The sequence below is a fragment of the Oncorhynchus clarkii genome, chromosome 30 (genome assembly GCF_045791955.1).
Source record: "Oncorhynchus clarkii lewisi isolate Uvic-CL-2024 chromosome 30, UVic_Ocla_1.0, whole genome shotgun sequence".
In the NCBI taxonomy this organism is placed as follows: Eukaryota; Metazoa; Chordata; class Actinopteri; order Salmoniformes; family Salmonidae; genus Oncorhynchus; species Oncorhynchus clarkii.
Window position 1 is genome coordinate 39497484 of NC_092176.1, and position 26668 is coordinate 39524151.

General features: G+C 47.2%; 1 protein-coding gene across 1 annotated transcript in view; it reads left to right on the plus strand.

Annotated features, from left to right (window-relative positions):
- LOC139389337 (AP-4 complex accessory subunit RUSC2-like) overlaps positions 1-25989 on the plus strand; it is a 53996-nt gene extending 28007 nt beyond the window's left edge. The window contains exons 9-13 of the mRNA XM_071136010.1: positions 663-768; positions 968-1014; positions 23017-24187; positions 24396-24572; positions 24704-25989. Of these exons, the coding sequence (XP_070992111.1) occupies positions 663-768; positions 968-1014; positions 23017-24187; positions 24396-24572; positions 24704-24914 (1712 nt within the window). The 3' untranslated portion in view covers positions 24915-25989. The remainder of the gene's footprint in view (positions 1-662; positions 769-967; positions 1015-23016; positions 24188-24395; positions 24573-24703) is intronic.
- Positions 25990-26668: the final 679 nt, after the last annotated feature.

A 26668-nucleotide genomic window follows, 5' to 3' on the forward strand; every position in this document is an offset into this window, starting at 1 on the left:
CAGTCTATGGTGTAGTAGTGGCTGGAGCAATGAGTTTCCTCTAGATTTGCCCAAATGGCCCGCCCAGCGAAGGACAAAGTGCCCTGTTGTGAAAACCTGGATGAGAAACAGTGATATGATATCATTCTGACAGGTAGGCATGCATTTTCCTGTTCTATTGGCTTTCTGTCAACGTTCTTTCATTGTCGGGCAGCCACAGGAATGATCCTAGTCGTTATTAGCAACCCCATGGTAGTTATTTCATCTTTAATCCCTTCTCCCTCCTCTTTCTAACGGATATTTCCATCTCCGTCCATGAAACCGCTCGCATGTGTGCAGCGCGTTTTAGAAAGGTGTTTGGGAACATTCACACGTAGGCCTACTGCCTTGTGTACATTGCAGTGCCTAAAATGTGAAGAAATAATAGTTTATCAACATTTTAAGGTAAACATTCAGAGCTATTTCATCAGCCTTATTAATTTATACGGGCGTACACCTCCACTACACTACTTTGATACGTATCAGTGGGGGTTAAGAAGTGAGTGGGTTATGTGGCGTATACCTGCGTACACGTACCTCCACTACACCACTGAATCGAATATTTAATTGTCAAGGTAACATTAGAATAAATCGTCTTACAATGCAGGAGTTTTAATCCTGACCTCCCTCCCTCCCTCCCTCAGGCCCATCCACCCGTGTTCTCCACAGCCTGTTCTCCAAAGTGTCCCAGTACTCAGAGTTCACCAGCCACAGTATGAGACTCAACGCATTCATCTTCGGACTGCTCAAGTGAGTACACTCCCTCTATGTTACCGAATTCTAATAGTCATCACTAACAGTCCTGTACTCTGTGTCTCCCTCCTGTACAGTACTGTATCTCCCTCTCACTGTCACAAACCTTAAGGCTCTAACTCAGTATTGGTTTCCGTAGCGATACAAAGTAACTGACTCCTTTCTTGTTTATCTCTTGTGTTTTTCCCTGTTTCAGCTTGCGATCTTTGGAGTTTTGGTTCAATCACCTCTACACTCATGAAGGTATGCACATCTTAAGGGTTAAGGGTCAGACACACAGAGAAAATCTGACTGCAGATAGGTACTTAGCACCTCTGCCCAGTGTCGGCATTTAGCTTGTTGTGTAACCACAGAAGAAATACTCCAGACCACAAGGTGGCGCAATACAAAAAAAAGGAAAACAGGTTGCCAGTCAGCCGTGAATCAATACAATGTTTTAACGCACCAAGGACAGCACACATCGTTCTACAAAGTGCAGCGGCCGGGAGAGCTCTGTAGATGGTCGGCACCATGGACAACAGCACGCAAAACCATTTATCGCAGCGCATGAAGTGCTCATTTAGCAGACAAATAGATCTACTGTATGTAGGAAAGCGCCCATTTGGTAACGTCTGATTTCTGATTGGCTGACCACGTCTACCACACATTGTTTTCTTTGCCTCACACAAGTCAACTAGGTCTGTTTTTTAACATCCATTACGAAATTATAATTCCTCAGTATCTGAAAATGTTTCCAACACTCCCGGCCTCGATAATCACCAAACCGTTTGAAAAGCTAAATATCGTGATCTAATGATCCCGTAAATCCAGTGTAAAAGTAATTAAAAAAAAAACATCTTTCTGTCCCGATCTCACTGGCGCAGGAAACTCTTGAGGGCCCGGAATAGGCTAGTTAATACAAAGTTGCATGTTCGCTAGCGATACCTCAAGTCAGGACAGATAGAGAGGCAGACAGGTGGAATAGAGAGCTGAATGTGATTTGAAATAATCAGAATTTTTAACAGGACATTTTCTAGTGTTTTCATTTGTTGGCTTCAGGCCTATGTACTGTATTTGACTTAGCTGACGATGGAAGTTATAGGCTTACTGCTGCATCTCTGAGTTCTATGCTCTCATGTCTTTAGTCGCCAACGGCTCACGGTGTATCAATGTGTCCATATGGCAGAACCTAGTGCTCTCCGCATAGTCTAATTTTAACCTTTAGATTTGTATAATTTTACTGCATATTTGTACGGTTAACAACGTGACAATGATTGCGAGAAACAAAAACGTTATTATTGAAACTAAACTGTTCCGAGAAAATGTGCAAACTGGCCCACAGATCGGTAGAAATGGTAGGATAGAGCTCCCCCAAACTTTACTATTCATTACTATTACAGCCATTAAAACATTTGTAAAGGCACAAGTGCGTGCACACATAAGATGTCCCATGAAAAAACATGCCTGTCCAACTGATTCTTTCTGGCACCGGGTCTGCATTCAATAGAACAATCTGATTCGTTCTGGCCCCCGGTCTGCATTCAATAGAACAATCTGATTCGTTCTGGCCCCCGGTCTGCATTCAATAGAACAAACTGATTCGTTCTGGCCCCCGGTCTGCATTCAATAGAACAAACTGATTCGTTCTGGCCCCCGGTCTGCATTCAATAGAACAAACTGATTCGTTCTGGCCCCCGGTCTGCATTCAATAGAACAAACTGATTCGTTCTGGCCCCCGGTCTGCATTCAATAGAACAAACTGATTCGTTCTGGCTCCGGGTCTGCATTCAATAGAACAAACTGATTCGTTCTGGCTCCGGGTCTGCATTCAATAGAACAAACTGATTCGTTCTGGCCCCCGGTCTGCATTCAATAGAACAATCTGATTCGTTCTGGCTCCGGGTCTGCATTCAATAGAACAAACTGATTCGTTCTGGCCCCCGGTCTGCATTCAATAGAACAAACTGATTTGTTCTGGCCCCCGGTCTGCATTCAATAGAACAAACTGATTCGTTCTGGCACCGGGTCTGCATTCAATAGAACAAACTGATTCGTTCTGGCCCCCGGTCTGCATTCAATAGAACAAACTGATTTGTTCTGGCACCGGGTCTGCATTCAATAGAACAAACTGATTTGTTCTGGCACCGGGTCTGCATTCAATAGAACAATCTGATTCGTTCTGGCCCCCGGTCTGCATTCAATAGAACAAACTGATTCGTTCTGGCCCCCGGTCTGCATTCAATAGAACAAACTGATTTGTTCTGGCTCCGGGTCTGCATTCAATAGAACAAACTGATTTGTTCTGGCTCCGGGTCTGCATTCAATAGAACAAACTGATTTGTTCTGGCTCCGGGTCTGCATTCAATAGAACAAACTGATTCGTTCTGGCACCGGGTCTGCATTCAATAGAACAAACTGATTCGTTCTGGCACCGGGTCTGCATTCAATAGAACAAACTGATTTGTTCTGGCTCCGGGTCTGCATTCAATAGAACAAACTGATTCGTTCTGGCACCGGGTCTGCATTCAATAGAACAAACTGATTCGTTCTGGCCCCCGGTCTGCATTCAATAGAACAAACTGATTCGTTCTGGCCCCCGGTCTGCATTCAATAGAACAAACTGATTCGTTCTGGCCCCCGGTCTGCATTCAATAGAACAATCTGATTCGTTCTGGCACCGGGTCTGCATTCAATAGAACAAACTGATTCGTTCTGGCCCCCGGTCTGCATTCAATAGAACAAACTGATTCGTTCTGGCCCCCGGTCTGCATTCAATAGAACAAACTGATTCGTTCTGGCCCCCGGTCTGCATTCAATAGAACAAACTGATTCGTTCTGGCCCCCGGTCTGCATTCAATAGAACAAACTGATTCGTTCTGGCCCCCGGTCTGCATTCAATAGAACAAACTGATTCGTTCTGGCACCGGGTCTGCATTCAATAGAACAAACTGATTCGTTCTGGCCCCCGGTCTGCATTCAATAGAACAATCTGATTCGTTCTGGCACCGGGTCTGCATTCAATAGAACAAACTGATTCGTTCTGGCCCCCGGTCTGCATTCAATAGAACAAACTGATTTGTTCTGGCTCCGGGTCTGCATTCAATAGAACAAACTGATTTGTTCTGGCTCCGGGTCTGCATTCAATAGAACAAACTGATTTGTTCTGGCTCCGGGTCTGCATTCAATAGAACAAACTGATTCGTTCTGGCACCGGGTCTGCATTCAATAGAACAAACTGATTCGTTCTGGCACCGGGTCTGCATTCAATAGAACAAACTGATTTGTTCTGGCTCCGGGTCTGCATTCAATAGAACAAACTGATTCGTTCTGGCACCGGGTCTGCATTCAATAGAACAAACTGATTCGTTCTGGCCCCCGGTCTGCATTCAATAGAACAAACTGATTCGTTCTGGCCCCCGGTCTGCATTCAATAGAACAAACTGATTCGTTCTGGCCCCCGGTCTGCATTCAATAGAACAATCTGATTCGTTCTGGCACCGGGTCTGCATTCAATAGAACAAACTGATTCGTTCTGGCCCCCGGTCTGCATTCAATAGAACAAACTGATTCGTTCTGGCCCCCGGTCTGCATTCAATAGAACAAACTGATTCGTTCTGGCCCCCGGTCTGCATTCAATAGAACAAACTGATTCGTTCTGGCCCCCGGTCTGCATTCAATAGAACAAACTGATTCGTTCTGGCCCCCGGTCTGCATTCAATAGAACAAACTGATTCGTTCTGGCACCGGGTCTGCATTCAATAGAACAAACTGATTCGTTCTGGCCCCCGGTCTGCATTCAATAGAACAATCTGATTCGTTCTGGCACCGGGTCTGCATTCAATAGAACAAACTGATTCGTTCTGGCACCCGGTCTGCATTCAATAGAACAATCTGATTCGTTCTGGCTCCGGGTCTGCATTCAATAGAACAAACTGATTCGTTCTGGCCCCCGGTCTGCATTCAATAGAACAAACTGATTCGTTCTGGCACCGGGTCTGCATTCAATAGAACAAACTGGTCTGCATCTCAATAGAACAAACTGATTCGTTCTGGCACCGGGTCTGCATTCAATAGAACAAACTGATTCGTTCTGGCCCCCGGTCTGCATTCAATAGAACAAACTGATTCGTTCTGGCCCCCGGTCTGCATTCAATAGAACAAACTGATTCGTTCTGGCCCCCGGTCTGCATTCAATAGAACAAACTGATTCGTTCTGGCCCCCGGTCTGCATTCAATAGAACAAACTGATTCGTTCTGGCCCCCGGTCTGCATTCAATAGAACAAACTGATTCGTTCTGGCCCCCGGTCTGCATTCAATAGAACAAACTGATTCGTTCTGGCCCCCGGTCTGCATTCAATAGAACAAACTGATTCGTTCTGGCCCCCGGTCTGCATTCAATAGAACAAACTGATTCGTTCTGGCACCGGGTCTGCATTCAATAGAACAATCTGATTCGTTCTGGCCCCCGGTCTGCATTCAATAGAACAAACTGATTCGTTCTGGCCCCCGGTCTGCATTCAATAGAACAAACTGATTTGTTCTGGCACCGGGTCTGCATTCAATAGAACAAACTGATTCGTTCTGGCCCCCGGTCTGCATTCAATAGAACAAACTGATTCGTTCTGGCCCCCGGTCTGCATTCAATAGAACAAACTGATTCGTTCTGGCCCCCGGTCTGCATTCAATAGAACAAACTGATTCGTTCTGGCCCCCGGTCTGCATTCAATAGAACAATCTGATTCGTTCTGGCTCCGGGTCTGCATTCAATAGAACAAACTGATTCGTTCTGGCCCCCGGTCTGCATTCAATAGAACAAACTGATTCGTTCTGGCACCGGGTCTGCATTCAATAGAACAAACTGATTTGTTCTGGCCCCCGGTCTGCATTCAATAGAACAATCTGATTCGTTCTGGCCCCCGGTCTGCATTCAATAGAACAAACTGATTCGTTCTGGCCCCCGGTCTGCATTCAATAGAACAAACTGATTTGTTCTGGCACCGGGTCTGCATTCAATAGAACAAACTGATTTGTTCTGGCCCCCGGTCTGCATTCAATAGAACAAACTGATTTGTTCTGGCACCGGGTCTGCATTCAATAGAACAAACTGATTCGTTCTGGCCCCCGGTCTGCATTCAATAGAACAAACTGATTTGTTCTGGCACCGGGTCTGCATTCAATAGAACAAACTGATTCGTTCTGGCCCCCGGTCTGCATTCAATAGAACAAACTGATTTGTTCTGGCCCCCGGTCTGCATTCAATAGAACAAACTGATTCGTTCTGGCCCCCGGTCTGCATTCAATAGAACAAACTGATTCGTTCTGGCCCCCGGTCTGCATTCAATAGAACAAACTGATTCGTTCTGGCCCCCGGTCTGCATTCAATAGAACAAACTGATTCGTTCTGGCACCGGGTCTGCATTCAATAGAACAATCTGATTCGTTCTGGCCCCCGGTCTGCATTCAATAGAACAATCTGATTCGTTCTGGCTCCGGGTCTGCATTCAATAGAACAAACTGATTCGTTCTGGCTCCGGGTCTGCATTCAATAGAACAATCTGATTCGTTCTGGCCCCCGGTCTGCATTCAATAGAACAAACTGATTCGTTCTGGCCCCCGGTCTGCATTCAATAGAACAAACTGATTCGTTCTGGCCCCCGGTCTGCATTCAATAGAACAAACTGATTCGTTCTGGCCCCCGGTCTGCATTCAATAGAACAAACTGATTCGTTCTGGCCCCCGGTCTGCATTCAATAGAACAAACTGATTCGTTCTGGCACCGGGTCTGCATTCAATAGAACAAACTGATTCGTTCTGGCACCCGGTCTGCATTCAATAGAACAAACTGATTCGTTCTGGCCCCCGGTCTGCATTCAATAGAACAAACTGATTCGTTCTGGCACCCGGTCTGCATTCAATAGAACAAACTGATTCGTTCTGGCCCCCGGTCTGCATTCAATAGAACAAACTGATTCGTTCTGGCCCCCGGTCTGCATTCAATAGAACAAACTGATTCGTTCTGGCCCCCGGTCTGCATTCAATAGAACAAACTGATTCGTTCTGGCCCCCGGTCTGCATTCAATAGAACAAACTGATTCGTTCTGGCACCGGGTCTGCATTCAATAGAACAAACTGATTCGTTCTGGCCCCCGGTCTGCATTCAATAGAACAAACTGATTCGTTCTGGCCCCCGGTCTGCATTCAATAGAACAAACTGATTCGTTCTGGCCCCCGGTCTGCATTCAATAGAACAAACTGATTCGTTCTGGCCCCCGGTCTGCATTCAATAGAACAAACTGATTCGTTCTGGCACCGGGTCTGCATTCAATAGAACAAACTGATTTGTTCTGGCCCCCGGTCTGCATTCAATAGAACAATCTGATTCGTTCTGGCCCAATCCGGGCCCTCCATTCAATAGAACAAACTGATTCGTTCTGGCCCCCGGTCTGCATTCAATAGAACAAACTGATTTGTTCTGGCACCGGGTCTGCATTCAATAGAACAAACTGATTTGTTCTGGCCCCCGGTCTGCATTCAATAGAACAAACTGATTTGTTCTGGCACCGGGTCTGCATTCAATAGAACAAACTGATTCGTTCTGGCCCCCGGTCTGCATTCAATAGAACAAACTGATTTGTTCTGGCACCGGGTCTGCATTCAATAGAACAAACTGATTCGTTCTGGCCCCCGGTCTGCATTCAATAGAACAAACTGATTTGTTCTGGCCCCCGGTCTGCATTCAATAGAACAAACTGATTCGTTCTGGCCCCCGGTCTGCATTCAATAGAACAAACTGATTCGTTCTGGCCCCCGGTCTGCATTCAATAGAACAAACTGATTCGTTCTGGCCCCCGGTCTGCATTCAATAGAACAAACTGATTCGTTCTGGCACCGGGTCTGCATTCAATAGAACAAACTGATTCGTTCTGGCTCCGGGTCTGCATTCAATAGAACAAACTGATTCGTTCTGGCTCCGGGTCTGCATTCAATAGAACAAACTGATTCGTTCTGGCCCCCGGTCTGCATTCAATAGAACAAACTGATTTGTTCTGGCCCCCGGTCTGCATTCAATAGAACAAACTGATTCGTTCTGGCCCCCGGTCTGCATTCAATAGAACAAACTGATTCGTTCTGGCCCCCGGTCTGCATTCAATAGAACAAACTGATTCGTTCTGGCCCCCGGTCTGCATTCAATAGAACAAACTGATTCGTTCTGGCACCGGGTCTGCATTCAATAGAACAATCTGATTCGTTCTGGCCCCCGGTCTGCATTCAATAGAACAAACTGATTCGTTCTGGCCCCCGGTCTGCATTCAATAGAACAAACTGATTCGTTCTGGCCCCCGGTCTGCATTCAATAGAACAAACTGATTCGTTCTGGCCCCCGGTCTGCATTCAATAGAACAAACTGATTTGTTCTGGCCCCCGGTCTGCATTCAATAGAACAAACTGATTCGTTCTGGCCCCCGGTCTGCATTCAATAGAACAAACTGATTCGTTCTGGCCCCCGGTCTGCATTCAATAGAACAAACTGATTCGTTCTGGCCCCCGGTCTGCATTCAATAGAACAAACTGATTCGTTCTGGCACCGGGTCTGCATTCAATAGAACAATCTGATTCGTTCTGGCCCCCGGTCTGCATTCAATAGAACAAACTGATTCGTTCTGGCCCCCGGTCTGCATTCAATAGAACAAACTGATTCGTTCTGGCCCCCGGTCTGCATTCAATAGAACAAACTGATTCGTTCTGGCCCCCGGTCTGCATTCAATAGAACAATCTGATTCGTTCTGGCCCCCGGTCTGCATTCAATAGAACAATCTGATTCGTTCTGGCCCCCGGTCTGCATTCAATAGAACAATCTGATTCGTTCTGGCCCCCGGTCTGCATTCAATAGAACAATCTGATTCGTTCTGGCCCCCGGTCTGCATTCAATAGAACAAACTGATTCGTTCTGGCCCCCGGTCTGCATTCAATAGAACAAACTGATTCGTTCTGGCCCCCGGTCTGCATTCAATAGAACAAACTGATTCGTTCTGGCCCCCGGTCTGCATTCAATAGAACAAACTGATTTGTTCTGGCCCCCGGTCTGCATTCAATAGAACAAACTGATTCGTTCTGGCCCCCGGTCTGCATTCAATAGAACAAACTGATTCGTTCTGGCCCCCGGTCTGCATTCAATAGAACAAACTGATTCGTTCTGGCCCCCGGTCTGCATTCAATAGAACAAACTGATTCGTTCTGGCACCGGGTCTGCATTCAATAGAACAATCTGATTCGTTCTGGCCCCCGGTCTGCATTCAATAGAACAATCTGATTCGTTCTGGCTCCGGGTCTGCATTCAATAGAACAAACTGATTCGTTCTGGCTCCGGGTCTGCATTCAATAGAACAATCTGATTCGTTCTGGCCCCCGGTCTGCATTCAATAGAACAAACTGATTCGTTCTGGCCCCCGGTCTGCATTCAATAGAACAAACTGATTCGTTCTGGCCCCCGGTCTGCATTCAATAGAACAAACTGATTCGTTCTGGCCCCCGGTCTGCATTCAATAGAACAAACTGATTCGTTCTGGCCCCCGGTCTGCATTCAATAGAACAAACTGATTCGTTCTGGCACCGGGTCTGCATTCAATAGAACAAACTGATTCGTTCTGGCACCCGGTCTGCATTCAATAGAACAAACTGATTCGTTCTGGCCCCCGGTCTGCATTCAATAGAACAAACTGATTCGTTCTGGCACCCGGTCTGCATTCAATAGAACAAACTGATTCGTTCTGGCCCCCGGTCTGCATTCAATAGAACAAACTGATTCGTTCTGGCCCCCGGTCTGCATTCAATAGAACAAACTGATTCGTTCTGGCCCCCGGTCTGCATTCAATAGAACAAACTGATTCGTTCTGGCCCCCGGTCTGCATTCAATAGAACAAACTGATTCGTTCTGGCACCGGGTCTGCATTCAATAGAACAAACTGATTCGTTCTGGCCCCCGGTCTGCATTCAATAGAACAAACTGATTCGTTCTGGCCCCCGGTCTGCATTCAATAGAACAAACTGATTCGTTCTGGCCCCCGGTCTGCATTCAATAGAACAAACTGATTCGTTCTGGCCCCCGGTCTGCATTCAATAGAACAAACTGATTCGTTCTGGCACCGGGTCTGCATTCAATAGAACAAACTGATTTGTTCTGGCCCCCGGTCTGCATTCAATAGAACAATCTGATTCGTTCTGGCCCCCGGTCTGCATTCAATAGAACAAACTGATTCGTTCTGGCCCCCGGTCTGCATTCAATAGAACAAACTGATTTGTTCTGGCACCGGGTCTGCATTCAATAGAACAAACTGATTTGTTCTGGCCCCCGGTCTGCATTCAATAGAACAAACTGATTTGTTCTGGCACCGGGTCTGCATTCAATAGAACAAACTGATTCGTTCTGGCCCCCGGTCTGCATTCAATAGAACAAACTGATTTGTTCTGGCACCGGGTCTGCATTCAATAGAACAAACTGATTCGTTCTGGCCCCCGGTCTGCATTCAATAGAACAAACTGATTTGTTCTGGCCCCCGGTCTGCATTCAATAGAACAAACTGATTCGTTCTGGCCCCCGGTCTGCATTCAATAGAACAAACTGATTCGTTCTGGCCCCCGGTCTGCATTCAATAGAACAAACTGATTCGTTCTGGCCCCCGGTCTGCATTCAATAGAACAAACTGATTCGTTCTGGCACCGGGTCTGCATTCAATAGAACAAACTGATTCGTTCTGGCTCCGGGTCTGCATTCAATAGAACAAACTGATTCGTTCTGGCTCCGGGTCTGCATTCAATAGAACAAACTGATTCGTTCTGGCCCCCGGTCTGCATTCAATAGAACAAACTGATTTGTTCTGGCCCCCGGTCTGCATTCAATAGAACAAACTGATTCGTTCTGGCCCCCGGTCTGCATTCAATAGAACAAACTGATTCGTTCTGGCCCCCGGTCTGCATTCAATAGAACAAACTGATTCGTTCTGGCCCCCGGTCTGCATTCAATAGAACAAACTGATTCGTTCTGGCACCGGGTCTGCATTCAATAGAACAATCTGATTCGTTCTGGCCCCCGGTCTGCATTCAATAGAACAAACTGATTCGTTCTGGCCCCCGGTCTGCATTCAATAGAACAAACTGATTCGTTCTGGCCCCCGGTCTGCATTCAATAGAACAAACTGATTCGTTCTGGCCCCCGTTCTGCATTCAATAGAACAAACTGATTTGTTCTGGCCCCCGGTCTAAATTCAATAGAACAAACTGATTCGTTCTGGCCCCCGGTCTGCATTCAATAGAACAAACTGATTCGTTCTGGCCCCCGGTCTGCATTCAATAGAACAAACTGATTCGTTCTGGCCCCCGGTCTGCATTCAATAGAACAAACTGATTCGTTCTGGCACCGGGTCTGCATTCAATAGAACAATCTGATTCGTTCTGGCCCCCGGTCTGCATTCAATAGAACAAACTGATTCGTTCTGGCCCCCGGTCTGCATTCAATAGAACAAACTGATTCGTTCTGGCCCCCGGTCTGCATTCAATAGAACAAACTGATTCGTTCTGGCCCCCGGTCTGCATTCAATAGAACAATCTGATTCGTTCTGGCCCCCGGTCTGCATTCAATAGAACAATCTGATTCGTTCTGGCCCCCGGTCTGCATTCAATAGAACAATCTGATTCGTTCTGGCCCCCGGTCTGCATTCAATAGAACAAACTGATTCGTTCTGGCCCCCGGTCTGCATTCAATAGAACAAACTGATTCGTTCTGGCCCCCGGTCTGCATTCAATAGAACAAACTGATTCGTTCTGGCCCCCGGTCTGCATTCAATAGAACAAACTGATTCGTTCTGGCCCCCGGTCTGCATTCAATAGAACAAACTGATTCGTTCTGGCCCCCGGTCTGCATTCAATAGAACAAACTGATTCGTTCTGGCCCCCGGTCTGCATTCAATAGAACAAACTGATTCGTTCTGGCCCCCGGTCTGCATTCAATAGAACAAACTGATTCGTTCTGGCCCCCGGTCTGCATTCAATAGAACAAACTGATTCGTTCTGGCCCCCGGTCTGCATTCAATAGAACAAACTGATTCGTTCTGGCACCGGGTCTGCATTCAATAGAACAAACTGATTCGTTCTGGCCCCCGGTCTGCATTCAATAGAACAAACTGATTCGTTCTGGCCCCCGGTCTGCATTCAATAGAACAAACTGATTCGTTCTGGCCCCCGGTCTGCATTCAATAGAACAAACTGATTCGTTCTGGCCCCCGGTCTGCATTCAATAGAACAAACTGATTCGTTCTGGCACCGGGTCTGCATTCAATAGAACAAACTGATTTGTTCTGGCCCCCGGTCTGCATTCAATAGAACAAACTGATTCGTTCTGGCCCCCGGTCTGCATTCAATAGAACAAACTGATTCGTTCTGGCCCCCGGTCTGCATTCAATAGAACAAACTGATTTGTTCTGGCACCGGGTCTGCATTCAATAGAACAAACTGATTTGTTCTGGCCCCCGGTCTGCATTCAATAGAACAAACTGATTTGTTCTGGCACCGGGTCTGCATTCAATAGAACAAACTGATTCGTTCTGGCCCCCGGTCTGCATTCAATAGAACAAACTGATTCGTTCTGGCCCCCGGTCTGCATTCAATAGAACAAACTGATTCGTTCTGGCACCGGGTCTGCATTCAATAGAACAAACTGATTCGTTCTGGCTCCGGGTCTGCATTCAATAGAACAAACTGATTCGTTCTGGCCCCCGGTCTGCATTCAATAGAACAAACTGATTCGTTCTGGCCCCCGGTCTGCATTCAATAGAACAAACTGATTCGTTCTGGCCCCCGGTCTGCATTCAATAGAACAAACTGATTCGTTCTGGCCCCCGGTCTGCATTCAATAGAACAAACTGATTCGTTCTGGCCCCCGGTCTGCATTCAATAGAACAAACTGATTCGTTCTGGCCCCCGGTCTGCATTCAATAGAACAAACTGATTCGTTCTGGCCCCCGGTCTGCATTCAATAGAACAATCTGATTCGTTCTGGCCCCCGGTCTGCATTCAATAGAACAAACTGATTCGTTCTGGCCCCCGGTCTGCATTCAATAGAACAAACTGATTCGTTCTGGCCCCCGGTCTGCATTCAATAGAACAAACTGATTCGTTCTGGCCCCCGGTCTGCATTCAATAGAACAAACTGATTCGTTCTGGCCCCCGGTCTGCATTCAATAGAACAAACTGATTCGTTCTGGCCCCCGGTCTGCATTCAATAGAACAAACTGATTCGTTCTGGCCCCCGGTCTGCATTCAATAGAACAAACTGATTCGTTCTGGCCCCCGGTCTGCATTCAATAGAACAAACTGATTCGTTCTGGCCCCCGGTCTGCATTCAATAGAACAAACTGATTCGTTCTGGCCCCCGGTCTGCATTCAATAGAACAAACTGATTCGTTCTGGCCCCCGGTCTGCATTCAATAGAACAAACTGATTCGTTCTGGCCCCCGGTCTGCATTCAATAGAACAATCTGATTCGTTCTGGCCCCCGGTCTGCATTCAATAGAACAAACTGATTCGTTCTGGCCCCCGGTCTGCATTCAATAGAACAAACTGATTCGTTCTGGCCCCCGGTCTGCATTCAATAGAACAAACTGATTCGTTCTGGCCCCCGGTCTGCATTCAATAGAACAAACTGATTCGTTCTGGCCCCCGGTCTGCATTCAATAGAACAAACTGATTCGTTCTGGCCCCCGGTCTGCATTCAATAGAACAAACTGATTCGTTCTGGCCCCCGGTCTGCATTCAATAGAACAAACTGATTCGTTCTGGCCCCGGGTCTGCATTCAATAGAACAAACTGATTCGTTCTGGCCCCCGGTCTGCATTCAATAGAACAAACTGATTCGTTCTGGCACCGGGTCTGCATTCAATAGAACAAACTGATTCGTTCTGGCCCCCGGTCTGCATTCAATAGAACAAACTGATTCGTTCTGGCCCCCGGTCTGCATTCAATAGAACAAACTGATTCGTTCTGGCCCCCGGTCTGCATTCAATAGAACAAACTGATTCGTTCTGGCCCCCGGTCTGCATTCAATAGAACAAACTGATTCGTTCTGGCCCCCGGTCTGCATTCAATAGAACAAACTGATTCGTTCTGGCCCCGGGTCTGCATTCAATAGAACAAACTGATTCGTTCTGGCCCCCGGTCTGCATTCAATAGAACAAACTGATTCGTTCTGGCCCCCGGTCTGCATTCAATAGAACAAACTGATTCGTTCTGGCCCCCGGTCTGCATTCAATAGAACAAACTGATTCGTTCTGGCCCCCGGTCTGCATTCAATAGAACAAACTGATTCGTTCTGGCCCCCGGTCTGCATTCAATAGAACAAACTGATTCGTTCTGGCACCGGGTCTGCATTCAATAGAACAAACTGATTCGTTCTGGCCCCCGGTCTGCATTCAATAGAACAAACTGATTCGTTCTGGCCCCCGGTCTGCATTCAATAGAACAAACTGATTCGTTCTGGCACCGGGTCTGCATTCAATAGAACAAACTGATTCGTTCTGGCCCCCGGTCTGCATTCAATAGAACAAACTGATTCGTTCTGGCACCGGGTCTGCATTCAATAGAACAAACTGATTCGTTCTGGCCCCCGGTCTGCATTCAATAGAACAAACTGATTTGTTCTGGCCCCCGGTCTGCATTCAATAGAACAAACTGATTCGTTCTGGCCCCCGGTCTGCATTCAATAGAACAAACTGATTCGTTCTGGCCCCCGGTCTGCATTCAATAGAACAAACTGATTCGTTCTGGCTCCGGGTCTGCATTCAATAGAACAAACTGATTCGTTCTGGCCCCCGGTCTGCATTCAATAGAACAAACTGATTCGTTCTGGCCCCGGGTCTGCATTCAATAGAACAAACTGATTCGTTCTGGCCCCCGGTCTGCATTCAATAGAACAAACTGATTCGTTCTGGCCCCCGGTCTGCATTCAATAGAACAAACTGATTCGTTCTGGCCCCCGGTCTGCATTCAATAGAACAAACTGATTCGTTCTGGCACCGGGTCTGCATTCAATAGAACAATCTGATTCGTTCTGGCCCCCGGTCTGCATTCAATAGAACAAACTGATTCGTTCTGGCCCCCGGTCTGCATTCAATAGAACAAACTGATTCGTTCTGGCCCCCGGTCTGCATTCAATAGAACAAACTGATTCGTTCTGGCCCCCGGTCTGCATTCAATAGAACAATCTGATTCGTTCTGGCCCCCGGTCTGCATTCAATAGAACAATCTGATTCGTTCTGGCCCCCGGTCTGCATTCAATAGAACAAACTGATTCGTTCTGGCCCCCGGTCTGCATTCAATAGAACAAACTGATTCGTTCTGGCCCCCGGTCTGCATTCAATAGAACAAACTGATTCGTTCTGGCCCCCGGTCTGCATTCAATAGAACAAACTGATTCGTTCTGGCCCCCGGTCTGCATTCAATAGAACAAACTGATTTGTTCTGGCCCCCGGTCTGCATTCAATAGAACAAACTGATTCGTTCTGGCCCCCGGTCTGCATTCAATAGAACAAACTGATTCGTTCTGGCCCCCGGTCTGCATTCAATAGAACAAACTGATTCGTTCTGGCCCCCGGTCTGCATTCAATAGAACAAACTGATTCGTTCTGGCCCCCGGTCTGCATTCAATAGAACAAACTGATTCGTTCTGGCCCCCGGTCTGCATTCAATAGAACAAACTGATTCGTTCTGGCACCGGGTCTGCATTCAATAGAACAAACTGATTCGTTCTGGCCCCCGGTCTGCATTCAATAGAACAAACTGATTCGTTCTGGCCCCCGGTCTGCATTCAATAGAACAAACTGATTCGTTCTGGCCCCCGGTCTGCATTCAATAGAACAAACTGATTCGTTCTGGCCCCCGGTCTGCATTCAATAGAACAAACTGATTCGTTCTGGCACCGGGTCTGCATTCAATAGAACAAACTGATTTGTTCTGGCCCCCGGTCTGCATTCAATAGAACAATCTGATTCGTTCTGGCCCCCGGTCTGCATTCAATAGAACAAACTGATTCGTTCTGGCCCCCGGTCTGCATTCAATAGAACAAACTGATTTTCTGGCCCCCGGTCTGCATTCAATAGCAAACTGATTCGGGTCTGCATGAACAAACTGATTTGTTCTGGCCCCCGGTCTGCATTCAATAGAACAAACTGATTTGTTCTGGCCCCCGGTCTGCATTCAATAGAACAAACTGATTCGTTCTGGCACCGGGTCTGCATTCAATAGAACAAACTGATTCGTTCTGGCCCCCGGTCTGCATTCAATAGAACAAACTGATTCGTTCTGGCCCCCGGTCTGCATTCAATAGAACAAACTGATTCGTTCTGGCCCCCGGTCTGCATTCAATAGAACAAACTGATTCGTTCTGGCCCCCGGTCTGCATTCAATAGAACAAACTGATTCGTTCTGGCCCCCGGTCTGCATTCAATAGAACAAACTGATTCGTTCTGGCCCCCGGTCTGCATTCAATAGAACAAACTGATTCGTTCTGGCCCCCGGTCTGCATTCAATAGAACAAACTGATTCGTTCTGGCCCCCGGTCTGCATTCAATAGAACAAACTGATTCGTTCTGGCCCCCGGTCTGCATTCAATAGAACAAACTGATTCGTTCTGGCCCCCGGTCTGCATTCAATAGAACAAACTGATTCGTTCTGGCCCCCGGTCTGCATTCAATAGAACAAACTGATTCGTTCTGGCCCCCGGTCTGCATTCAATAGAACAAACTGATTCGTTCTGGCCCCCGGTCTGCATTCAATAGAACAAACTGATTCGTTCTGGCCCCCGGTCTGCATTCAATAGAACAAACTGATTCGTTCTGGCCCCCGGTCTGCATTCAATAGTACAAACTGATTCGTTCTGGCCCCCGGTCTGCATTCAATAGAACAAACTGATTCGTTCTGGCCCCCGGTCTGCATTCAATAGAACAATCTGATTCGTTCTGGCCCCCGGTCTGCATTCAATAGAACAAACTGATTCGTTCTGGCACCGGGTCTGCATTCAATAGAACAAACTGATTCGTTCTGGCTCCGGGTCTGCATTCAATAGTACAAACTGATTCGTTCTGGCCCCCGGTCTGCATTCAATAGAACAAACTGATTCGTTCTGGCCCCCGGTCTGCATTCAATAGAACAAACTGATTCGTTCTGGCTCCGGGTCTGCATTCAATAGTACAAACTGATTCGTTCTGGCCCCCGGTCTGCATTCAATAGAACAAACTGATTCGTTCTGGCCCCCGGTCTGCATTCAATAGAACAAACTGATTCGTTGTGGCACCGGGTCTGCATTCAATAGTACAAACTGATTCGTTCTGGCTCCGGGTCTGCATTCAATAGAACAAACTGATTCGTTCTGGCACCGGGTCTGCATTCAATAGAACAAACTGATTCGTTCTGGCCCCCGGTCTGCATTCAATAGAACAAACTGATTTGTTCTGGCACCGGGTCTGCATTCAATAGAACAAACTGATTCGTTCTGGCCCCCGGTCTGCATTCAATAGAACAAACTGATTCGTTCTGGCCCCCGGTCTGCATTCAATAGAACAAACTGATTCGTTCTGGCCCCCGGTCTGCATTCAATAGAACAAACTGATTCGTTCTGGCCCCCGGTCTGCATTCAATAGAACAAACTGATTCGTTCTGGCACCGGGTCTGCATTCAATAGAACAAACTGATTCGTTCTGGCCCCCGGTCTGCATTCAATAGAACAAACTGATTCGTTCTGGCCCCCGGTCTGCATTCAATAGAACAAACTGATTCGTTCTGGCACCGGGTCTGCATTCAATAGAACAAACTGATTTGTTCTGGCCCCCGGTCTGCATTCAATAGAACAAACTGATTCGTTCTGGCACCGGGTCTGCATTCAATAGAACAAACTGATTCGTTCTGGCCCCCGGTCTGCATTCAATAGAACAAACTGATTCGTTCTGGCCCCCGGTCTGCATTCAATAGAACAAACTGATTCGTTCTGGCCCCCGGTCTGCATTCAATAGAACAAACTGATTCGTTCTGGCCCCCGGTCTGCATTCAATAGAACAAACTGATTCGTTCTGGCCCCCGGTCTGCATTCAATAGAACAAACTGATTCGTTCTGGCCCCCGGTCTGCATTCAATAGAACAAACTGATTCGTTCTGGCCCCCGGTCTGCATTCAATAGAACAAACTGATTCGTTCTGGCACCGGGTCTGCATTCAATAGAACAAACTGATTCGTTCTGGCCCCCGGTCTGCATTCAATAGAACAAACTGATTCGTTCTGGCCCCCGGTCTGCATTCAATAGAACAAACTGATTCGTTCTGGCCCCCGGTCTGCATTCAATAGAACAAACTGATTCGTTCTGGCCCCCGGTCTGCATTCAATAGAACAAACTGATTCGTTCTGGCCCCCGGTCTGCATTCAATAGAACAAACTGATTCGTTCTGGCCCCCGGTCTGCATTCAATAGAACATTCCCCGGTCTGCACAAACTGATTCGTTCTGGCCCCCGGTCTGCATTCAATAGAACAAACTGATTCGTTCTGGCCCCCGGTCTGCATTCAATAGAACAAACTGATTCGTTCTGGCCCCCGGTCTGCATTCAATAGAACAAACTGATTCGTTCTGGCCCCCGGTCTGCATTCAATAGAACAAACTGATTCGTTCTGGCCCCCGGTCTGCATTCAATAGAACAAACTGATTCGTTCTGGCCCCCGGTCTGCATTCAATAGAACAAACTGATTCGTTCTGGCCCCCGGTCTGCATTCAATAGAACAAACTGATTCGTTCTGGCACCGGGTCTGCATTCAATAGAACAAACTGATTCGTTCTGGCCCCCGGTCTGCATTCAATAGAACAAACTGATTCGTTCTGGCCCCCGGTCTGCATTCAATAGAACAAACTGATTCGTTCTGGCCCCCGGTCTGCATTCAATAGAACAAACTGATTCGTTCTGGCCCCCGGTCTGCATTCAATAGAACAAACTGATTCGTTCTGGCCCCCGGTCTGCATTCAATAGAACAAACTGATTCGTTCTGGCCCCCGGTCTGCATTCAATAGAACAAACTGATTCGTTCTGGCCCCCGGTCTGCATTCAATAGAACAAACTGATTCGTTCTGGCCCCCGGTCTGCATTCAATAGAACAAACTGATTCGTTCTGGCCCCCGGTCTGCATTCAATAGAACAAACTGATTCGTTCTGGCCCCCGGTCTGCATTCAATAGAACAATCTGATTCGTTCTGGCCCCCGGTCTGCATTCAATAGAACAATCTGATTCGTTCTGGCCCCCGGTCTGCATTCAATAGAACAAACTGATTCGTTCTGGCTCCGGGTCTGCATTCAATAGAACAATCTGATTCGTTCTGGCTCCGGGTCTGCATTCAATAGAACAAACTGATTCGTTCTGGCCCCCGGTCTGCATTCAATAGAACAAACTGATTCGTTCTGGCCCCCGGTCTGCATTCAATAGAACAAACTGATTCGTTCTGGCCCCCGGTCTGCATTCAATAGAACAAACTGATTCGTTCTGGCCCCCGGTCTGCATTCAATAGAACAAACTGATTCGTTCTGGCCCCCGGTCTGCATTCAATAGAACAAACTGATTCGTTCTGGCCCCCGGTCTGCATCATGCATTCAATAGAACAAACTGATTCGTTCTGGCCCCCGGTCTGCATTCAATAGAACAAACTGATTCGTTCTGGCCCCCGGTCTGCATTCAATAGAACAAACTGATTCGTTCTGGCTCCGGGTCTGCATTCAATAGAACAATCTGATTCGTTCTGGCTCCGGGTCTGCATTCAATAGAACAAACTGATTCGTTCTGGCCCCCGGTCTGCATTCAATAGAACAAACTGATTCGTTCTGGCCCCCGGTCTGCATTCAATAGAACAAACTGATTCGTTCTGGCCCCCGGTCTGCATTCAATAGAATAAACTGATTCGTTCTGGCCCCCGGTCTGCATTCAATAGAACAAACTGATTCGTTCTGGCCTCCGGTCTGCATTCAATAGAACAAACTGATTCGTTCTGGCCCCCGGTCTGCATCATGCATTCAATAGAACAAACTGATTCGTTCTGGCCCCCGGTCTGCATTCAATAGAACAAACTGATTAGTTCTGGCCCCCGGTCTGCATTCAATAGTACAAACTGATTTGTTCTGGCTCCGGGTCTGCATTCAATAGAACAAACTGATTCGTTCTGGCACCGGGTCTGCATTCAATAGAACAAACTGATTCGTTCTGGCCCCCGGTCTGCATTCAATAGAACAAACTGATTAGTTCTGGCCCCCGGTCTGCATTCAATAGAACAAACTGATTAGTTCTGGCCCCCGGTCTGCATCATGCATTCAATAGAACAAAATAATAATCCCAAAAGGTGTACAAGTCAAGGTCCCATTTTAAAACATCCTCCTCCTCTCCTTCATGTGGGCAAACCTGCCAACCATTTTGTCTTCGTCGATGTCTATGTCCCGCTCAGTACAAAGAAAAGTGAGGTTGGTAAGTCTGGCCTCATTCATGCACGCAAATAGCACTTGATGAGCTTCAGGAGGCTGAAACGTCGCTCGTCATTCGGCACTGCTGATGGGAATGGTTTTGTAGATTCTGATGGGAATGGTTTTGTAGATTCTGATGGGAATGGTTTTGTAGATTCTGATGGGAATGGTTTTGTAGATTCTGATGGGAATGGTTTTGTAGATTCGGATGGGAATGGTTTTGTAGATTCTGATGGGAATGGTTTTGTAGATGCTGATGGGAATGGTTTTGTAGATGCTGATGGGAATGGTTTTGTAGATTCTGATGGGAATGGTTTTGTAGATGCTGATGGGAATGGTTTTGTAGATGCTGATGGGAATGGTTTTGTAGATTCTGATGGGAATGGTTTTGTAGATTCTGATGGGAATGGTTTTGTAGATTCTGATGGGAATGGTTTTGTAGATGCTGATGGGAATGGTTTTGTAAATTCTGATGGGAATAGTTTTGTAGATGCTGATGGGAATGGTTTTGTAGATGCTAATGGGAATGGTTTTGTAGATTCTGATGGGAATGGTTTTGTAGATTCTGATGGGAATTGTTTTGTAGATTCTGATGGGAATGGTTTTGTAGATTCTGATGGGAATGGTTTTGTAGATTCTGATGGGAATGGTTTTGTAGATTCTGATGGGAATGGTCAGATTTGGATATGCTTAGTGCATGTCGTTGGCAGTGAGGAATGATAGGACTGCGTCAGTGTTGAGATCCATGGCTAACTCAGGATACATTGTGCGGAAAGAGAGGAACTCATCCGCAACTTCCTTAGGCTTGGAAATGTCTTCCAAGTAGAAACGTGTGAGCTCAAGCATATTATTTTCTTCTTCAGGGTGCTCAGAGCGCTGTGGTTTGAGCACAAAGAATAGTCGTGCCATTTCTCTGAAGCCGGCATATCAAACTGCCCCACAAAAACATAAAGTGTGCAATAATATACATCAGCTTCAAAGCGTCTTCTGCTTTCCAGAATTGGGTCGTCCTCTGTATCCTCGTCATAAAAACTCTTCCTCTTACGCGCTCTCTTCTCTGCAAACTCAGTTTGCGTTGTTTTCTCGGGCCAATCTGTTTCTCAGTGTTCTCCCATCTTGTCGTAGGCCTCATCTGTGAGCATCTGTCTGATCTCAACCATGCAGGTGTCAATGAGATCCACTCAGTGTTTACATCTATCCAATCCTTTTGCAGATAGTTAGAAATGCGTTGTATGGTTAAGGTGTTTTATTCAGCGCAGAGCTTCAAGGATCTAGGTCAGGCTCTGAACAACCGCTTCTCTGGCCTGTTTCCTGCAGGCCCACCTTGTGTCTGATAGGCTCTGCAGGGGCTCCCGAGTGGCACAGTGGTCTAAGACACTGCATCTCAGTGCAAGAGGTGTCACTGCAGTACCTGATTCAAATCCAGGTTGCATCCCATCCAGCTGTGATTGGGAGTCCCGTTGGGCGGTGTATGAAAATAAGAATTTGTTCTTAACTGACTTGCCTAGTTAAATAAATAAATAATACTATTTCAGAGTAAGAACAGCTCCCTGCAAGTGTTCCTGTTCCAACTGAAGTATTTTAAACCTTGGGAGGCTAGAAGCAGTAGGTAAACAGGGTCTTGCAGCGTTCATTAGAATGAAATGTATGTTGTGTGCTCAGCAGTGCACATAGAAAGCCTTGTTCTTATTTATTTTTGCCACGGGCGCGAGGCCATGCTTCCATTCAACACCCACCCCATTAGCCACTGTCAGGCTAGAGCACTAACAACAGGGGTTGGATGTTCCGTGTCATCTTTACGGTTGTCTTGTTGCAAGGACAACGAGGAGGAGAAGAAAGTTGTAAGTGGAACACAGAATGCAATTCATGTTTTCTTATTCTGCCTTTCCTCGCGTTTTAACCGACTTGTACTTTCTATCAATTGTCCACCTGAATGTAACTTAGCAATAAACATGGTAGGCTACACGTCAATCAAATATGACAGGCCCCCCCAGCAGTAGCCAACCAGCAGCAGCTGTAAGTCCCAGGGGGCCCCTCAAGGGCGTATAGTGACAGACACAGCTGTACATTGCTATGTAAAAATAAGCAACACCAGCTCAGACCAATTCCAGATTTTAATTAAATAATGTAATATATCAATTCCGACAATGCTTTATAGAGTTAGAAAATGTTTTTCCTCCGGTTTGTTGGTACATCACCCCCCTCCCCAGCTCCACGTAGCTAACTAGTGATCAGCTTGATGTAAAATATGTAAAGACTTATTATGCAGCTTCATTGTTTTAATTTGAACAACGAAGAAGATGCTGGATGACACCGGGAGAAGAAGTGCACTTTTTTTTCCATTTTTGTTGTCACTTCTCTTGGCCCCCCCCCCTTGTGGAGTTTTGTGCTCTCTGATTGGCTTAAAGCTCAAGTTTTCGACCACTGCCGAGCATTGCAATTCTACATGTAGAAACGGCAGGTTCGTCGCTACGCAGCAGGTACGTCTGTTGTTCTATAGCAAGAGAAAGAACAGCCTCCTACTGTACTAAGTACCCTGTCGGCCATCAGATTTTTCAGTGTTTCTGACCTCTTAGAGAGAAAACAGATACGATTACAACCCATGTCTGGTATGCTTCTGCTGATCTCAGGTCATCATTGTAAATGCGAACTTCTTCTGATTTAAATAAAGGTTAGATCAAATAAAAGTCTAACCATTGTTTGTTCCCCATCCGTCTCTCTCCACCGGTCTTCCCCAGACATCGTAGCGACCCACTACCACCCATGGGGTTTCCTGCCGTTGTCCCAGAGGCCCTGCCAGCCTCTATTCGAGGAGTTCCTTCTCCTCCTGCAGCCTCTATCCCTGTTGCCCTTTGACCTTGACCTGCTCTTTGAGCCCCGATTGGTCCAGAAGGGCCAGGAACACCGTAGACGCAAGGAGCAGCTCTGCTCCGCCTCCACCGGCGAGGACCTGGACCAATCAGCACGCTCCACCTTCCAGCTCATGAGGGGGTGGAGCACAGAGTCACGGAGGGCGGAGTCTATGAGAGATAAAAGGGAAGGGAGCGGGGCGGGGAAGAGAGAGAGGCTGGGTCTGAGACGAGAGGGAACATGGCCTAGGATGGAAGGGGTTGGAGAGAGAAGGAGTAGAGAAGGGATGATGCAGAGGACAGGGTCTAGGAGAGAAGGGGCGGGGATGGATCGTTTAGGAGCAGGACTTTTAGAAGCACAGCCAATGACGACGGAAGTAGGGACAGGGTTTGCCAATCTGTGGAGGGAGAGTGGGAGGGGGAGGGGCATAGTAAAGAGAGCAAAGGGAGTGGGAGGAGAGAGCCAGAGGGAAGGGGAAAGTGAGGGAGGGAAGGAGGAGAGGAGGAAGGAGAGAGAGAGGGATTGGGCGGAGGAGGGTCGTCAGCGGCAGGAGCGTGATCGCCAGGCGTGCTGGTGGTACCAGCTCATGCAGAGTTCCCAGGTCTACATCGACCAATCAGCTCAGGGGGGCTCAAAGTTTGTCAAGACTGAGAAGAGGAAGAAGTCTGCGGAGAGGCGGAGCCAGCTCCCGCCCCCCAGGGAGTGCGTGCTGGAAGGGGCGGAGTCTAGCCAGGATGAGGAGGGTCTCAGAGAGAGAGGGAGAAGCAGGAAGAGCAGCTCCAGCTCCAGTGGTGAGTGGACGGGGTCCAGGGGAAGAGGGAGACTCTCCTGGATGGGGAGTCCCCCAGAGTCGCTGCTCACCCAGGACAAGGAGAACGAGACGGAACTGGGGGCCCCAGTGACAGGAGCACCAGAGGCCTCAGTGGCCCAGCCAGCGGCCCAGGCTGAGTGTCCCTCCCAGGGCCAGGGCATGCGTTGGGGTAGGCTGTTTGGGTCCAGCATAGGAGGTGGTGGCACCCCCTCCAGGCCAGAGCAGAGATCAGCCAAAAGTCAGAGCAGGTGAGGGACGTGAAGTGATTTAAACTGGTACAGATGATACAGTAATAATTTACTCTTTATTTTAATGACCCTTTTAAGCATTTGCTGAGTATTAACCAAGACAATAATTTAGGACATGTACTTCAAAGATTACAATAAATTATTTGACACACAATTTTGCAAGGAATTTTCCATATTGATTTGGCTGTGCTTTGTTTGTCCCTCCCAGGCTGCCGTCCGGCTGGCTGACAGGTCTGGACATGTCCGTGCTGGACCTCGTAGCTCAGACGGTGGGGGTGGGGACAGGTAAGAGGGTGGAGCCTTCAGCTCCTATGGCCCCTCCCACTCTGAACCAACCCTCTCCACCTCTTCAGACAGCACAGGAGAGCCACACCAAACAACCCTGGTAAGGTCATACTTAATAAATGTTTTTATTCAACCAATATTTCAGCAGGATGCAAATAAAAAATACAGGATACAAGCTACGTATACAAAATACAATGACACATATTTTTTTCTCCCCCCCCCCCATCCCAGTGAAGTACGAGCCCTGTGCCACCACATAGCCACGGAGCCTGACCAGCTGAGTTTCCAGAAAGGGGACGTACTGAGGGTCCTGAGCCGGGCCGACTCCGATTGGCTCCTCTGCTCCCTGGGGGCCCAGCGGGGCCTGGTGCCTTTCATCTATGTTACCCTGAGGGGCATGGAGGACAGTCAGGTGCCCCAATGGCCTCAGGGACCACACTGACCTGACAGACTCAACTAGGGTTCCAAAATTCTGTTTTTTCAGAAATCACTGTTGGGAGATTCCTGGAATCAAGAGGTAATAAGGAGGAAATCTGTGATTCCTCCAACCGGGATTTCTGGTAAACCTAGGGATTTTGGGAAAGTTAGTCTGAACCGAGGGGCCACCGATTTTGCAACCCTAGCCCGAACCGAGGGGCCACATTAAGGAAGGGAGAGTGGGGAAAGGAGGAAAGGACTCAGAGGACCAAATATGGACACAGTATATATTCACTGGGTGGATACAAGACGATGGATACTCATGGAGGATGCTGATATGACTGATATGACTGGTTTAAAGTGTAATTATTGTACTGTGGGATGAAACACAGACAGATACAGACACACACACACACAAACACACAGATGTAAACATGCATGTATGTACATATACATATACACACAGGCGCGAACAAACAGACTTCTCTACGCATGCATCTACACTAAACTCATGCATGCATACATTCAGACTATACTCACACACACGCACGCACACACACACACACACACAAACCAAAACAAACTGTATGGGAATACCAAACAGAGACACATGGCTAGCTACAGAGACTGCCTCAGCTCAGCCAATATATATATATACCACACCTAGCTGTGCTTTACTTTACCATGCACCAGAACTATACTCTATCAATCACCTAGCTGTGCCAGACTTAGAATGCAGATGCTAATGCTAAATGCTAGTGCAAATGCTAGTGCTAGTCCTTGTCCTAGTGCTAAATACAAGTGCTAGTGCTAAAGCTAGAGCTAATGCTAGTGCTAATGCTAATAGAAAACTTCAGGAGACTGGTTAAAGGACTTGTCATTAAATGTATCCACACTGACATCATGCTACTTGATTTACTTAATTAGCACAGAGTACCCCTGCTTTGTAGTAGGATGCTAGTATGAAAAGTAGTGTTGTTACAAAACAGAAAAGAGAGAAAAAATACAATATTGTTTGTGTGATCTATCTCTGGGTGTGTCTTCTGACAGCTGTCGTCGTTTCTCTGTGTGGGCTAAATACAAATGGACAGACAGATAAACCGGTTTGAACTGGCTTCATTAATTCCTCGTCATCTGCAAATTCCTGATACTCATCATCTTGGTAACACAATGATTTTGGATGGACTTATAAACCTGACTGATTGGACAAAGCCAACAACATCCTCTGGTTCCTCCCTTCACTTCCTGTTTTGGTGGATGGGATGAACTGACCTATCACTGCAGGTGTTGGGAAGGAAAAGGGTGGAGCCGGGCCTAGTGCATGTAACCTAGCAACAAACTGACAATGTTTTTGTGTCTTTTCAACTCTTCTTGACCTCTGTTAGAACCCCAAAACCCTAGCTCCTCCCACCTGCTCCACCCCTCTCTCCTTTATCCATTAAAACTGCACAGCTTTCAGGAGGATACTGTACCTCTGGTACAGAGAAAACGAAGATGTTCAAGAGATTATGTATGAGCTGTATGTGTCTATATATATATCCAGACTGTAAATGCATATACAACTTACTTATTTATTGATTAACGACTAATGACGATATCATTTATTATCGTTGAGGAAAACCGTGTAGTAGAGGTGGATAAAGAAGGAAGGATGTCGAATGAAAGCAACACATGGCTTTGGAGGTCTGTTCAGGTGCTTTGGTGAATTTTTCTGAACGTGTTGGGGAGAAGGCTGTACAAACCAATGGAGAGCCAGCTCTACCCCAACCTCCCTATTCT